The 15,753-nt window shown below is 37.0% G+C and overlaps 2 protein-coding genes across 4 annotated transcripts in view; both read right to left on the reverse strand.

Moving 5' to 3' along the window:
- The window catches only part of IL20RB (interleukin 20 receptor subunit beta), a 40,492-nt gene extending 33,069 nt beyond the window's left edge, over positions 1 to 7,423 (reverse strand). The window contains exons 1-2 of the mRNA XM_060149787.1: positions 7,349 to 7,423; positions 4,711 to 4,786 (exon numbers count right to left, since the gene is read on the reverse strand). The gene's annotated coding sequence lies outside the window, so the exon portion shown is untranslated. The remainder of the gene's footprint in view (positions 1 to 4,710; positions 4,787 to 7,348) is intronic.
- Positions 7,424 to 7,903: 480 nt separating this feature from the next.
- Positions 7,904 to 15,753, reverse strand: part of NCK1 (NCK adaptor protein 1) — an 83,088-nt gene continuing 75,238 nt past the window's right edge. For all 3 annotated transcript variants that reach the window (XM_060149783.1, XM_060149784.1, XM_060149786.1), the window contains 2 exons: positions 10,631 to 11,343; positions 7,904 to 8,601 (listed from right to left, as the gene is read on the reverse strand). In XM_060149783.1, coding sequence (XP_060005766.1) covers positions 8,407 to 8,601; positions 10,631 to 11,343 — 908 coding nt within the window. In that variant the 3' untranslated portion in view covers positions 7,904 to 8,406. The remainder of the gene's footprint in view (positions 8,602 to 10,630; positions 11,344 to 15,753) is intronic.

Genomic DNA, 15,753 nt, shown 5'->3' on the forward strand with positions numbered 1-15,753 from the left:
GTGGGTGACAGCATCCCAACCTAAATAATGTTAAGGAGGTGGGGTGGGAGCAGGGCAGGCAGAGTTGGGAATGGTACAGAAAAAGGCTGCATGTGTTCAGTTTGATACACTCGACTTTGAGGTGCTCATATGGGCAGGGGCAGTCTCCAATATTCAAATGATCTTTGTCTCAGTTTATGAGTGTCAGGGTATGGCACCACTTCCCCTACATTCAGCATTTCATTGGTAGCTGAGACCAGCAAGTGGGTGAGAACATTCAGGGAGAGTATGTAGATTAAAGAGACGTGTGGATACGCTCCAGGAGAAGACCTGCATTTAAAGGACCAGCACAAGCAAAATGACATAGGAAGATATAAGGGGAATAAATAGGCCAGAGAGGTCGTCCTGGAACAAACTACGGTCCTGGAAATGATGAGGGATGGAGTGATCACCAGGGGGGGTGCAGAAAAGAGTCACTGAGTAAATTATCAAAAAATGTCTCCTGGATTTACATCACCTAGAAGGTCATTTGTAATCTCAGTAAAAGGAGTTTCAGCGGAGAACTTGGATCAGAAGCTAGATAGTTGTAGGCTGAGGATTGGATGGGAAAAGTAGTGCTCTTTTGATGTGAAGGGGAAGAAAGCAACTCTATGAGCGTCATTTTTATAAAACAATGTCTTGCATAATATTTGTGGGAATTAAAGAATGTAGACAAAGCACATTAGCACAGTGCCAAGGACACAGTAGGTCTTCACAAATGCTGTATTAACCATTTGTTATATTAATAATATTAACAATAAATACATTAGGGTTTATTTGCTCTGACTGGCTGGCCCTTTGTGGGCTGCCCATCTTTCACTTTGGCCCCTGGATCAGCAAAAAAAGCTTCCAGTTGGTGACACCTATTAGAGGGTGGTCATTAAAAGCATGGACTCTGGAGCCAGACTGTCTGGGTTGGTATTGGTGCTCTGCCACTTACTGTGTTTTTTTCGCCAAGTCTTTTAAACAATGTTTTAATGTCCTCCTCTGTAAATTGGAGACAACTGTAATAGTACCTAATTCGTAGGGCTGTTGTGAGGATTATATGAAGTGGTACACTTAGAACAGAATCTGGCAAAGTAAATATACAATAAGTATTCGCTGTATATCTTTTAACTACATCAAGGTCAAGGACACTTGCTGCATCCTCTCCTTGATCCCTGCACTCTATACACATTTCCATATATTATACGACAGACTTGCAAGGTATTGATAAAATTTGATTCCCAACTTTTCAGATGAGGACACATCTGAAGTTTATTTACTGTAGATCCCAGAGCCAGTCAGGGATGGAGACAGGAATTCCAACAGAGATCTGCCTAACTCCAAGTTCTTTTCACTCACCTTACTACCTCCCAATTAGTATCGAAGGAGGGCTCACAATGTGTCTGAGGGACGTAAAAGAGTTAGTGATCTAGGAGATCAGCAAAGGCTTTAGAGAACGGACAATCCTCAATATGGAATTCCAAGGATGTACCCGTTTAGATTTGGATAGGAAAGATGTGCTTGCAGTTAAGCATTCCAACTGGGAGAATGGCATGGGAAGGCCCAAGGATGGAAAAGTTGAGGGGAAAACAGACTGAGGATGAAAAGGAAAAGGAAAGTAAACAGAAAATGGGAGAAAGAACAAGACTCATTTAGTTATGTGATGGGGGAGGAAGGAGAGTTGTTCACCAAACCTTGAGGTGTTAAGATAGCTTAACCTGGGCATGGGTCCCTGTCAAGATGCCCCCGCCCAGCACTTGACAAGTGACAAGCCATGTTGTCACTTGTCATGACATGTTGACATGACATGTTGCCATGTTGACAAGGCAGTACTGCCTGCCAATCCTTCACAAGCCACTGCAGAAAGTCTCTGACCTGGGCTCAGCACACCTCTAGGGGCACTGAGGGGTAATGCTACCTGCCTGCCACAAGCTTTTGAATGGCAGTTCCTCTCAGGACTGGTCCATGAATCAACAAGGAACTCAGACGATCCACCTCTGCATGGGCCATGCCACTGGGTGAGAACCTCTGAAGGGCTGTGCCTCACTTGCTAGCCCCTACCCTTGCCTGGATCCCCGACTCTGATCTTGCCTTTCTCTTCTGGCTTTGAGGAACTTCTCTTTCTACACTTTCTCATCAGCTGGTTGTGATATTTTGTCAATGCAACATGCCAAAACCAAACTGTCCTCTAACCTGTTGCTGCACTTCTCAGATTAATTTCCGCTGCACTTCTCAGATTAATTTCCACTGCCTTCCAGAGTTGAAGATGATCAGTCACCTATGCCTGAAGATGAACCGCTGGAAGAACAAAGCTATTTCCTATCATAAAGAAGTACAGTCTAGAAATAGGAATTTTTTTTCCTATTACACTATTTGCAGTTTGAATATTTAATTACAGAAAGAAAAGCAAGGAGTTAAAGGTTTTTGTGGAAAAGTAAAGAGTGGGGAAGGAAAAGGAGATTGATGGTCAAGGAAGAGAATCCCGAGCCCTCTGAGCCCCATAGGGCTGGGACTACAATGAAGCAAGGGAGGCACCAAGGGTGCAAAATTTCAGGCACTCACTCTTAGGGTTGTGCAAATGCAGGGTAGGTCCTGGTGCCCTGGCACAGACCACGTGGTCAGTTAATTGCAATAACCCTTCCTTCCTCTACTTAACACAAAATAGTTCTCTTCCCTTTACCAAGATTCCTAAATATCTGTCCTGTGTTTTAGCACATCTGACATTTAATTGTAACCCACTGTCTAAATTATTACTATTATATTTTTTTTCTGGAAGTAACACAGTGTATTTAAACAGTGGAATTCTCCTTGTCATAGATTTTTCTAACTCCCGCTTCCACTGAGTCTGCTCCAGATGTAACTTTCACACACTTTCAAGCTCTGGTTTTCAGGGTTCTTACAGCCCTTTTTCAACCTCCTCTGAACATTATTTTCTTCTTCAATTTCCTGCCTCGTTTATTGTCTGGCACCAGTGCAGAACATCAGGAATTTAACCTCCCTTAACCTCAATTCTTTCCTTAGGGGGTGATGAATTAAAACCCTTAAGTCTGTCAAACTGCCCTCCTTCCTGTAGTTATAACTGATTCTTTTCTGTGACATTTCCCAACAACTTCTCTTAAGATGTAGAATCAAGCCTTATTCAGAATAGTCCTTTGTAGTTAAAAGTTCCGTGTTTAAATAAAACAAATACCATTTTATTCAATTCTAAAATTTGAAAACCAGAAACAATGCTCTGTAATAGTGAAGATCTTAATAATTTTCAAATGATTTTGATTGCTGTATTTTCAGTCATTCACTGGTTTAATCCTAGTCATCACTGATTCTATTAAGTGAAGCACACAATATGCTCAGTCTGTTTTATGAGGCCTCCAACCATCCTATATAAATTAACACCCCACTCTCACTCTCCGACCTCCTCATCTTGCTCTTTTTTTTCTTCATAGCACTTCTCCATTAGGCATTACATCACTAGAAATGAAAGTTTTAGGACAGTTTTTGGACAAATTTGTCCATTTTCTTCACTATCATTTTGCTAGGTTAGAACAGTCTGGCACCTACGTAATCAAACATTTGACATGAGGTGGTTGGATGGTTGGTTGAAGGACAAGTATCTCCAAAAGCAAAACAAAGACACAAAACCATATACATAGATGTAACCATTCAAAAAGTATTTTTCTCATCTTGACGCCAAGTGATTAGCATATGCGCTGATGAAATCAGTACTTGTTTTCTTCTACAACATCCCCCTTATCTACAGTCTAGAAACCATATCAAAACAAGTAAATGTTTGGCATTACTTGTTCCAAGAAAAGACATGCTTATTCAGGGATCACTAATTTCTTCTACAAATGCTCAAAAAAAAAACAAATTTAATAACCATTCCGGTATTTAACCTAAAACAGACAACACTTTAGTCTCATTCTGGACTCCACCTGTCTCCATAATTTCCTGAAAGCTATCTCCAAATGTTCTACATAGCTTCTGAGCCTAGAGATTTAAAGCAACTAAATACCTTAACTACCTTAGATGTCTATTCTTAATTGTCTATTTATGCTTGTCTTCCTGTTCGAGAGTCATTATCATTCCACCGAGGTACAAGAAAACATGGAGAGGAAATTGAGTACTCTTTGTCTTCTTTGTAGTTATAATTACAAATAAAATTTGCAACATTATTTCAAAATACTGAGACCAGCTTTCCCTGAAGCTTTAAAAACAGCTTAAAAAAGTAATTTGAGTGGAAACATTTAGAAAATCAGCCAGTCCAATTGGTAAATTAAAAGTTTGTGTGAATCCTTTGTAGGCATCAGGCCAATTCTGAAGTATTTGAGATAATGAAAGTGCTCCAGCCAACAAACATACCCTCAAAAAGACACTGTGGTTTAAAACATTTACCTTCGTGAACACTGCCAATAATAACAAAAACTCCTCCTCCTGCTCTTCAAAACCTCACCAAGCCCAGTTTATGTTCTACTCATTAAACAAACAAGTCTCAGCAAACTGTATACTTTCAAATCACAAGAACCCCTCATTAGTAAACAAGAAAAATATATTTCTTTGGTCATTTGGTTTTAGGTCAACAGCAAAAAACTAGGGTGTGGAGTATGCACAGCATGCTTGGTCTGTAAGAGTTTAGAAGATGACAGAGTTGAGTCATATAAACTTGCTAAACCAATAGAACCAGTTTATCAGAAGAGAGGAGCTTCCTACCTTGCCTTGCAGTAGAATAAAATACAGGTTTTCCCCAGAAGCAGTAATATGGCATTTTCAAAAAGTTCACTGGATGCTGTTCAAAACATAAAATGAGGATGTCATCTATCCTGTATCAAATGTACTTTAAGTTAGAAGCAACCTCAGTTGTGAAGACATTCGAAAACAGTTAAAGGATGTATATAAATACAGGATTACAAAGGATTTCCTTTTCTTCTAGCAAAATATTAAAGTGGAAAAGTTAAAGCATGCTGAAATGCTACATTCCTAATTTATTGATTTGGACATTGCACCTGAAGCATTTCTGCAAAATGGTAAGTTTCCAGATAACTCCAAGTTATAGGAAAAACAGGGAGTAACAGTGACTACATTTGGAGACTTGAACTAAGGGGGAATAAAGGCTGGGAAAGAGCCTTTTTTACACTTTTAATTTTGTTTTTAACCATATGCATTGGTAAAAATAAGGGAAGCATCCATACCATCTGATGCCTTCTGGGAATTCAAATTTAGTATTATCAGCTTCTCATTTTTCAGGGGAAAGCAGAACTCTGGATTTTATGTGAAATCTCCCAATTTTAAAATGTTAACCATTACTTTTTTAAGCATTGTGGGTTGAACTGTATTGGCTGTATCCTGAACAGGGCACCTTGCAAAATGGGAGAAGGGTAGTGGTGGTGAGTTTTGGACTTCTCAACAGCAAAAAAAGTGGCCGGGCTTGCCCAGAGAAGAGGTGCCTTTTCCTAATTCTCACAATGTACCTACACAGACAGTAGTGGCCCTGCTTCTCGCAATCTCTGGATTAGATGATAGAATTAAAGCATTAACACTGGAGATAACTTATGTGCCACTGATCTATCCACATATCTATGAGGATAACATCATTCTAACAATCCAAGTTGCTCATCTGCTAGGCTTTTTATTCTTCCAGCAATGGCAGTTGATTGCACTTAGGCCTTCTGATTTTAAGTGATATGTCTGTGACACACCATCTTTAATAGTGCCAGGTGTTACTGTGTATAGTCAAAGACGTGTAATATATGTTTGTGAATATGTATTCAGCTGAACTTAAGGACTTATGACCAAATAACAGATACAGCAGCAATAGCTTTTTGTTACTGGTATATAAAGTTCTGAAAAACCTTCTTCCAAGATTTTGGAGAAGTTATTTGTAGAAGTGGGTTGGGCAGGGTTATGTGTGTTATGAATATTTAAATTGATAGTTAAGCATCTCCTCACAGGTGGAAGAAAACTACTGTAATACTGCTCTTCCCAGGACTTTCCTCCTTGTCTAAAAACAAGCACAGAGAAGCCAATGTGTCACAATATAGAGTGTATCAGGCTGGGAATAAGGTTTCTAATACAAGTCCTGCTACTAGCTAGCTATGTAGATGTTTTCTAAGATGGTTCTAGTTCTTAAGAAAATTAATTCATGCTTTTAAAAAACAGTCATTGATGTAAAGATTGGTTTTAAGACTTTTAAAAAATTGATAAAATGTTGAAGTAGAAAATTAAGTAGTTCCCAGTGAGGTTTCATCACATAATAGGAGGAGCACACAATAGCTATTATTGGCACACAAGGACTATCTAGGAATTCCCTAGTTATTATAAATCTAATTATGGCACAGAAATATGCATTCTGCTTCCAGTGCTACTCCATTCCTAGCTACTTTCTCAAAATCCTTAACATCAGCTCTGCAGGGTTTGCTATAAATAGCTCATGTCTGTGATACAAAGTAGTAATTGAGTTGCTCCTCTCCTTTTTTTTTAAACAAATAATCCATTTTTTAAATAAGGAAGACTGGGGGGTGGGGACCACAAAGAGGTGGAAAATAAAAAGAAAGCATCATCAAATGTTTGTTTAAGATTAAGAAGATGTTTGCTACCTAGTCATTTTACAACTACTTTAAAACTATTTTCCTCAATTTATATTCAAGTGATTTTACAGCAAAAAAGGTAAGAATACATGACTTTTGTTTCCATTAAACTTGCCTACTAATAATCATCTTAATAAACAAAGGGGGCTGAGAAAGATAATGAAATATGAACTAAAAGGATTTAAAAGCAGATGTAATGAAGACAGAAAATTGTACAATGTCTATATTTGCTAACTCCTATTGCTTAGTGAGAGAAGTCAGGGCTGCCACCCAGTGGCAATGTAAGTCTTTAAATGATCTGAAGATTTAGAGAATTAAAAAAACATTTAAAATAAAACAAATTTAAAAAAACCAAAGTCAAAAACCTCATGAATTAGACAACTTCAATTTTAGAATCAGTAATTCTGGTGTCTTAAATGTCTGTTCATAACATATTAAAGAATGGAAACATTCATTTGCGTAGGCAGCATTGGGGAAATTTTTTAAAATCTCATGACTTTCTACTATTTACTAAGTTATGTGGTTTTAGTAAGTATTTTCTATTAAAATATTGAAAGTACTTTGCTTAAATTAAATCTCCAGAATTTATAGTGGGGGGAAAAGCTGTGACCATAAAGTATAACTGGTTTTCTTCTGTGATGTATAGAAATAGATTAAATACGCTACAGTAGCCTCTCATCCATACACCCAAACTTCTGCTTGATAAACAAAAACTTAATAGAAGCATCTGAAAATATAAGATTCTAAAACTAATTTTCCCTTACCATTAGCACATCACATCTTTTCCTCAGGTATACATCAATTTTAGTGTCCCAGTCAATAAAATTCAAAGCTGAAAGAAGAAAATGAGAATAGTAGAAATACTATGCCTGATAATTATTGATTTTTTTTTTTGGTGGGGTTGGGGAGAACCAAGTATCTCATTGCCTCTTACTTCTTCAAACTTTGGCCATAGCTTTTTTCATATTGACACAGATATAACATATTCAAAAATAAGATGCTTTGGTAAAATAACACTAGGGGAAAAAAATAACACTAGAGCATTCATTTACAGTTTGAAAAGCTAAATATCTCAGAGACTGTTTTGTTCTCCTGAATAACCAGATGAGAGAGAAGCACCAAAAAAAAAACAAAAAAAACTTAGGAATTTACAGATTTTTGTTTCCAACAGTTGTAAATTTAAATTGTACAAGATATGTTTTCTAACCTATGTCCCGTATGTTTTGCTTTACACTGAAAACAAACGAATTTTGGAAAATAATGACAGACACAACATACTTGATATTTACAATGGCTTGTGACAAATATAATACCTGAAAATAATTTCTAATTTTCCATTTATTATTGCTATTTAGTCACAGAAAAGATTAACAACTCTCCAAGAAATTTATTTTAGCATATGCCATATATTGATATAATTGATATAATAATTTTATATGAAGAGAACCATTGCAGAAGTAACTAAGGTGGTGCCCTTACAAGGAAATAAAGGAAAGGCAATAAAGAAATTCTTCCATATAAAGACTTTCGATTTGCATCATTTTTTCAAAATATAAAACCTTAATATTAGAAGCGAAGAGAAAAAGAGCAAAAAAAAAAAATAAAACAGAAGACCAAGGATAAGGAATTGCTCTATGCAGATGTTTGGCATATGTAGTATATATGTATGAACTGAGTTATAATAAAAATACTTATGTATTATAGTCAATTTTCATATAGAGTTAGAAACAGCAATTTCCAATCAAGCATGACTGGACTGATATTTTCTCAGTCTTCACATGACGAATTACAACTGTATAGCAGTCACTTCTGGTCAGCAGTATCATGATAAATGCTTGATAAGATACAATTTTTCTCCTTGTTCACTTGTAAAAATTGGTGCCTTTTTGTAATGTTCTACAAGTTCTTCCATGGTGCTGAATTTACGCTGCCCAATGCAGTAGACAGTCTCTTTTAGTTGGACTTTAAAATGCTTGTTTTTCCCTTGTGCTTTTAGTGATACTGAAAAATCATTTGGCTAAAAGAGAAAAAAATTTTGAAAGACATCTATTAGCATTTTTATATTAAACTAGTAACAGCTAAAATGTGAGCACTTTAAGTACTAGGCACAATACTAAATTATTTACATGAATTATCTCCTTTATGCCTCAAAACAAACCCATTTTACAGATGAAAAAAAAATCAAGGCTGAAGAGAAGCTGAGTTGCCTAAGATCATCCATCTAGTTAACAAAAGAGCCAGGATTCAAATCGAAGCAGCCAGACTCTGAAGTCTCTTAACTATTATGCTCTACCTAACACCAGGGCAAATCCTTTAGTTTAACATCTGAAGCATAAAAACTATCTTCTCTCCATTCAAACTACTGGAGAAACATAGGAGAAAATCCAAGACATCCACCCCTTTTCAATTAGTAGCTAACAGTAGCTGTCTTACAGAGTAAATACTCTGAAATCTCAAAGATGAAGGACACAAAAATGAGAACTAATTTAAACTCTAATAAGAGATCATAAACTCAAATGCCTATAAGGGGCAAAAAAGAAATGTAAACAATGGCCAGGGTGGCTATATAGGAGGAAACAACAGTACATGGCCAATCTAAAGGAGGTGGCCACTTAACTGCCAATTGTTGCCTTGTAGGAATACGGCTCAACACTGATAGGCCTTCCAATTTTAAAAGGGAAATCTGATGTCTAAATTCTTATACTAAATCTCCCAATATTTAAAAACTGACAATGAATTCAAATGTTTAAAAACACTCTGCAGGTCAAATGAAATATGCCTATTTGAGACCTCTACTTTAAAAATTCGACTACTAAAAGTAATGGTATATTTTGGATAATATCTATGCTTAATTACCCACAAGAAAATACACAGTATTTTGCAATCAAGTTTTAGGTTTTTTTTTTTTTTAACCTTACACTCTTCTGAATAGTCTATATCAACCTCTTATACAGTTACTGCCAAAGTTTCAAACAGTGGGTTTCTTGGAAACATCTTATGGTTATTTACCACCCACTCCAGGGTCACTCCCTTCTAATCCTTCTGCCCACTGCTTGTCCTAGAAAGTAGGGCCAGGTCAGGCACCTAACAGAAAACAAATCCCACCACTCTTCCCTATCATAAATCACCTTCTCCTTCTGAGGGGTTATGTACAGGCCCCCATTTCCTGAACTTCACATCAGGCAGTTCAATTAATTTCAATCTCGCCCTCTCATCTTTCCCACCCTTCACCCCTTAAACACACACACACACCACTCAAACAGATAGGTCTTCTTTCTTTCTTTCAACCTTCTATACAATCATACATTAACTTTTGTACAAATACATATACACAAAAAAAGCCAATACTACTCATGGAAAAGTAGTGATATCCTTTATCAAGGAAAAATAAAGGCCATTTTTAAGGGAAATGAGTATTGTCAAATTCTAAAATCCTAGATAGTACCCAAAAGAGCCCACAAAACTATTTTCTTATTCAATTTTTATGGTTTTACAGTTTTATTGTTTTACTAGTATTGGAACAGAATTTATCTTTTATTGCAAATGCACTTCAAATACAGAGTGCATGTTCAAATGGGTTTCTGAGGTATGTAATAGTGTATTCCAACGTCCAAACAAGCAATTTATAAAAAAACCAAATATCAATTTTTTAAATTCAGGGACTTCCTTTATTGTAAGGATGACAGTGTATCCATTATGCAATTTAAGAAATGTTTTCCCAGTTTAGTCTACTGCATTGTTTACTCTCAGTGAAGAAACCAGTGTTCAATTTTCTCCATTTTTCAGTTTAATGCAAAAGAAAATATTTCAGGAAGGCAAAACCAACAGTACTAGGACAAGGCTTTTAAATAATCCAGGGTAGGGCTATATATTACTAAAAATAAATACACTTGGAAAGAACACTGACTTTCACTAAGAAACTTTACATATTTTAACAAATATACTACCTGGTTAATTTTAGGGAAGCCACTTAACCTCTCTAATCTTCTATTTATTTTTTTAATACTCAGAGTTCTATTTCCATTTACCTTTGAAAACCAACTTACCGAAGATTCACTATCACGAATGAGGAAATCACCTTCATGCCCTCTTTCATTTAATGCCATTTCTGCTTGGTGCCTGGTGACTTTCCCATAATACCATGGATTGCCAGCAAACTTTCCAGTGAGTGAAGGCCTAATGTAATCACACTGTGGAGGCGATGGTTCCAAACCTGAGGTTAATGGATTATTCTGCATAATGGTAACATAGTTTTTCGGCACCAGACCAACCATTCCATTGATCTTCCTGCATTTCCACCACTCAGGGTCATTTTCAGGTTTTTCAATAACATCCATTACATCGCCTTTCTCAAAATTAAGTTCTTCATCATTGGACGAGCTGAATGGGTAAAGAGCCTGTACCACATGTAACACTTGCCCAGTATTTAGGTTACTGACGACTGCTGCTAATTTCTCTGACAAAGAACCCACATGGTCACCCAAAGGACTGTCGCCTTCCTCAGTCACATAGTTTGAAGGGAACCATCCAACATGTCCATTGTAGCTACCCCGCCACCACCCATCACTGCATTTCTCCATGACGATCACCTTTGTCCCTTTTATCAATGACAATTCATCCTCTCTCTCTGCCATGTAGTTAAATTTTACATAAGCAGGCATGTTGAGGTCATACAGACGTTCCCCTGGGTCAACAAAGCTATCATCAGCAGGAGATGCAGAATCTGGCACACTAGGTTTTCTTTTCACTTTTCCAATGCCTGTTTAAATAAAAAAGGGTAATGAGAATATAAAATAATGATAATCAAAAACACCAATTTATTCATTATTAAGAAAGTATCTTCAATTCTGTAATTCCTTCAAGCCTTTTAACTAAGATAACAACTTCCGTCCTTCCTTCCTTTTTCCCTCCCTCTCACTCTTTCTCTTTCTTTCTTTACATCCTCACGACTTATAAAGGCTCCAGCAAACCCATATTCTTCTTGTCTTACTTTATTAACTGAGATTCTATTAACTTGCTGTATAGAAATAAAATAGTAACTTAAATCACAATTTTACATGCAATATAAAATTGTAGTTAAGTCTAGGTAATCCTCCCATTTGCTTTCTTAGTTCCCAAGACCCAGGTTGCTCTATTTATTTTACCTCATGTTTATTTTAAAATAATATATCCACAGCAGCAGAGACTTTTGCTGACTTTGTTCATGGATATAATCCCAAGGATCTCATACAGTGCTTAGTACACAGGAGATGCTTAATATATATTTGTTAAAAGAATGAAAAAAATAACCAAATGGTACTATCATCACAAATGTATGCTACAGCAACTTTAGTCAGGCATTTTCACTGCTGCTCACTTGAAAACTAAGGCATTCCTAGGTAAAATTTCTCAAATACTTTCTCACTATCTCAAAATTCTTTCTCATTACCCTTACTCTTTTTCTTCTCCCAAGTTCCCAACCTCTGATCCTTCTGGGTTCTTAATACCTACCATCTTTCCTGCCTCTTTTTGGGACTCTTGACCATCCTTGTTCCCCTCCCACTCACTCCCTTCTATTGATTAAAAACACATTTAGATCGCTTTTATTCCAAAATAAAGTTACTTCAACTCTGCTATTGTTCTTTAACTACATCATTCTTTATAAAACTGTCTTCCCTTTTTCCTTCAACTTTTTCACCACTCACTCACTCCTAACGCCTTATAATCTGGTTCTCTATCTCCACCAAAACTACTCAATTTGTCATCTCTTCACTGCCAAATTAGTCCCTTTTAGAGCCCTCGGTCTTTTCAAACTCTCTATACAGCAACCAAGATCACAGATAACTCTGTACAACATTTTCTCCTTCTTTAATTTCCCCAAGAGTCTCCTGTTTTCCCTACTGACCTGTTTAAATATTCTTGTGTTCCTCTGTCTGGGTTCCTCTAAACCTTGTTATAAAATTGGATTGTACTTGCTTACTTGTCCATCTAATAAGAGTGAGTTTCCTGGGGGCAGTAAGCTGGATCTTATTACCTTGTATCTCCAGCACTTAGCAGTAACTATACTAGTAGCAGGAACAAAGTGAATGTTTGCTGAAAGAACAAGTGAATGATTCCTTTGTTGAAAGTGTTTCCCAAGATGCCATGCTTGGACTTAGCCTCTGCTTCAAGGAAATCATACACTTTCACTTTCTATAACTTCTGTATAGAAGGTTCCAAGGTCTCTTTGTAGCTCTAAGCTGGAATTCAAGCATTACAATTCCAAATGTCACTAGACATCTACAGAATGAATGTACCATCAGCACCTCAAATACAACCTCCATGTCCAAATAAAAATAACCTCTCCAAGATCCATAAATCAACTAACTCCCTCCCTCCCAATTTCCTTCCTTCTGGTTAATGATGTATCATCATCATGAAAAATTCATACATCAGGGATTTCTGGCACAGCAGGGAACTCTAGGGTTCCATCCCTCCAAAAGAGTAATCAATGAGCTGGCGAATACCGTCAAAATCAACTTTTGCGGAACTCCAGAATCTAGTAAAAAACTTATAAAAACTAGCTAAGCTTAGGGAATAAAGAAGCTGCTCCTTTGTAGTAAGAGAGCACTGTAGCATTTTAAGCTGCCTGCCTAATATCTCTTAAATCCCAAATCAGTGGTGGCTGTGAGGATAGCAAACTGAACTCCTAATGCCAGACAGAACAATACAGATCTTATTCACAAAGAATTGTAATTGTGCGTTTCAACCTATCTGGAAGCTACCTGAAGGACCGGCACAATGACTTGCCTTGGTTTCACCTGACTTGGAGCATTCCCAGGGCTAGGATGTTTTCTGCTGAAATCATTTAATTGATGCAGCAGACTGGTAGAAGAAACAACAACTAGGATAAGAAACAGATAAAAAATCCTAGGAAGGAAAAGTTTGAGTAAGGACACAAATGGGGTAATAAGGGCTTTGAAAAGCCCCTGTGTATACCAGAAAATCAAGAAAGCCACACACATAGCCAGAACCGGCACTTGTTCAGCAAAGGCCTGAGAAGACCCTGAGCTTTCACCTATTGCTGACCTTCAAGCTCTGAAGAAGCAGTAAGTAAAGGCTAAGGAAGAGTTGCAAATGGCCTGGCTAAGTGTTGAAAGAGGTTTTTTTTTTCCTTTTCTTTTGGTTTCACGTGTTTAAGAAAACTCTTTCAAAACACTGGCTAACAACTAAGCAAAAGAACACAGATGTGTGTGATCACACAATGACACAGACTTTATAAAAAGAGTCTAGAAAAGTCACTAAACAAGCAAACAAAACAACCACAATAAGGAGCAACAACAAACCCTAAGGACAAGGTAGAATCTGATGCTGAAAGAAAAACGTATCAATCAAGAATTCCATGTCCATATATATACTATCAAACGTAAAATAGACAGCTAGTGGGAAGCAGCCACATAGCAGAGGGAGATCAGTTCGGTGCTTTGTGACCACCTAGAGGGGTGGGATAGGGAGGGTGGGAGGGATGGAGACGCAAGAGGGACGAGATATGGGGACATATGTATATGTATAACTGATTCACTTTGTTATAAAGCAGAAACCAACACACCATTGTAAAGCAATTATACTCTAATAAAGTTAAAAAAAAAAAAAGAATTCCATGTCCAGCAAAAGTGTCCTTTAAAACTGAAGAAGTTAAGATACTCCCAAGGTAAACAAAAACTGAAGGAGTTTGTCACACTACACCTGTGCTACAAAAAACGCTAAAGAGAGTCCTCCAGGCTGAGATGAAAGGTCACTAAAGTCATATGAAGAACAGTGGTAAAGGTGGCTACACTGTAAATATAAAAACCAGTTACATTTTTAGCTTGTAAGTCCTCTTTTATTCTTATATGATTTAAGATGCAAATATATAAAACGGTAATTTCAAATCTAGGTTAATGGGCACACAATGTATAAAGACAAAACTATAAAAGAGCAGACTTTTGTATACTATTGAAGCTAAATTTGCATTACTTCAAACTTGATTGTTAAAAAGTTAAGATGCTAATTGTAATCCACAGGGTGATCACTAAGAAAAAAACTAAACACACTGAAAAGAAATGAGAACAAAACAAAATGTGCATCATAAAAAAATCAATTATATGCAAACAAAGCAACTGAGAAAGGATTAATCCCCAAAATATACAAGCAGCTCATGCAGCTCAATATCAAAAAAACAACCCAATCCAAAAATGGGCAGAAGACCTAAATGGACATTTCTCCGAAGACGACATACAGATGGCCAACAAACACACAAAAAGATGTTCAACATCACTAATCACTAGAGAAATGCAAATCAAAACCACAATGAGGTATCACCTCACACCGGTCAGAACGGCCATCATCAAAAAAATCTGCAAACAATAAATGCTGAAGAGGGTGTGGAGAAAAGGGAATCCTCCTGCACTGTTGGTAGGAGTGTAAATTGATACAGCCACTATGGAAAACAGTATGGAGGTTCCTTAAAAAACTAAAAATAGAACTACCATATGACCCAGCCAGACCACTACTGGGCATATACCCTGAGAAAACCATAACTCAAAAAGATACATGCACCACAATGTTCATTGCAGCACTATTTACCATAGCTAGGACATGGAAGCAACCTAAATGTCCATCAACAGATGAATGGATAAAGATGATATCACTCATATATACAAATGGAATATTACTCAGCCATAAAAAGGAACGAAATTGAGTTATTTGTAATGAGGTGGATGGACTCTGTCTGTCATACAGAGTGAAGTAAGTCAGAAAGAGAAAAACAAATACCGTATGCTAATGCACTTACATGGAATCTAAAAAAAGTGGTACTGATGAACCTAGTGGCAGGCAGGGCAGGAATAAAGACGCAGATGTAGAGAATGGACTTGAGGACACAGCAGGGGAAGTGGAAGCTGGGATAAAGTTAGAAAGTAGCACTGACATATATACACGACCAAATGTAAAATGGATGGCTAGTGGGAAGCTGCTGCATAGCAGAGGGAGATCAGCTTGATGCTTTGTGATGACCTAAGGGGTGGGATAGGGAGGGTGGGAGGGAGGCTCAAGACAGAGGGGATATGAGGATATATGTATACATACAGCTGATTCACTTTGTTGTACAGCAGAAACTAACACAACATTGTAAAGCAGTTATACTTCAATTAAGATATGAAAAAAATCAATT

The sequence above is a fragment of the Lagenorhynchus albirostris genome, chromosome 5, assembly GCF_949774975.1.
Source record: "Lagenorhynchus albirostris chromosome 5, mLagAlb1.1, whole genome shotgun sequence".
NCBI lineage: Eukaryota > Metazoa > Chordata > Mammalia > Artiodactyla > Delphinidae > Lagenorhynchus > Lagenorhynchus albirostris.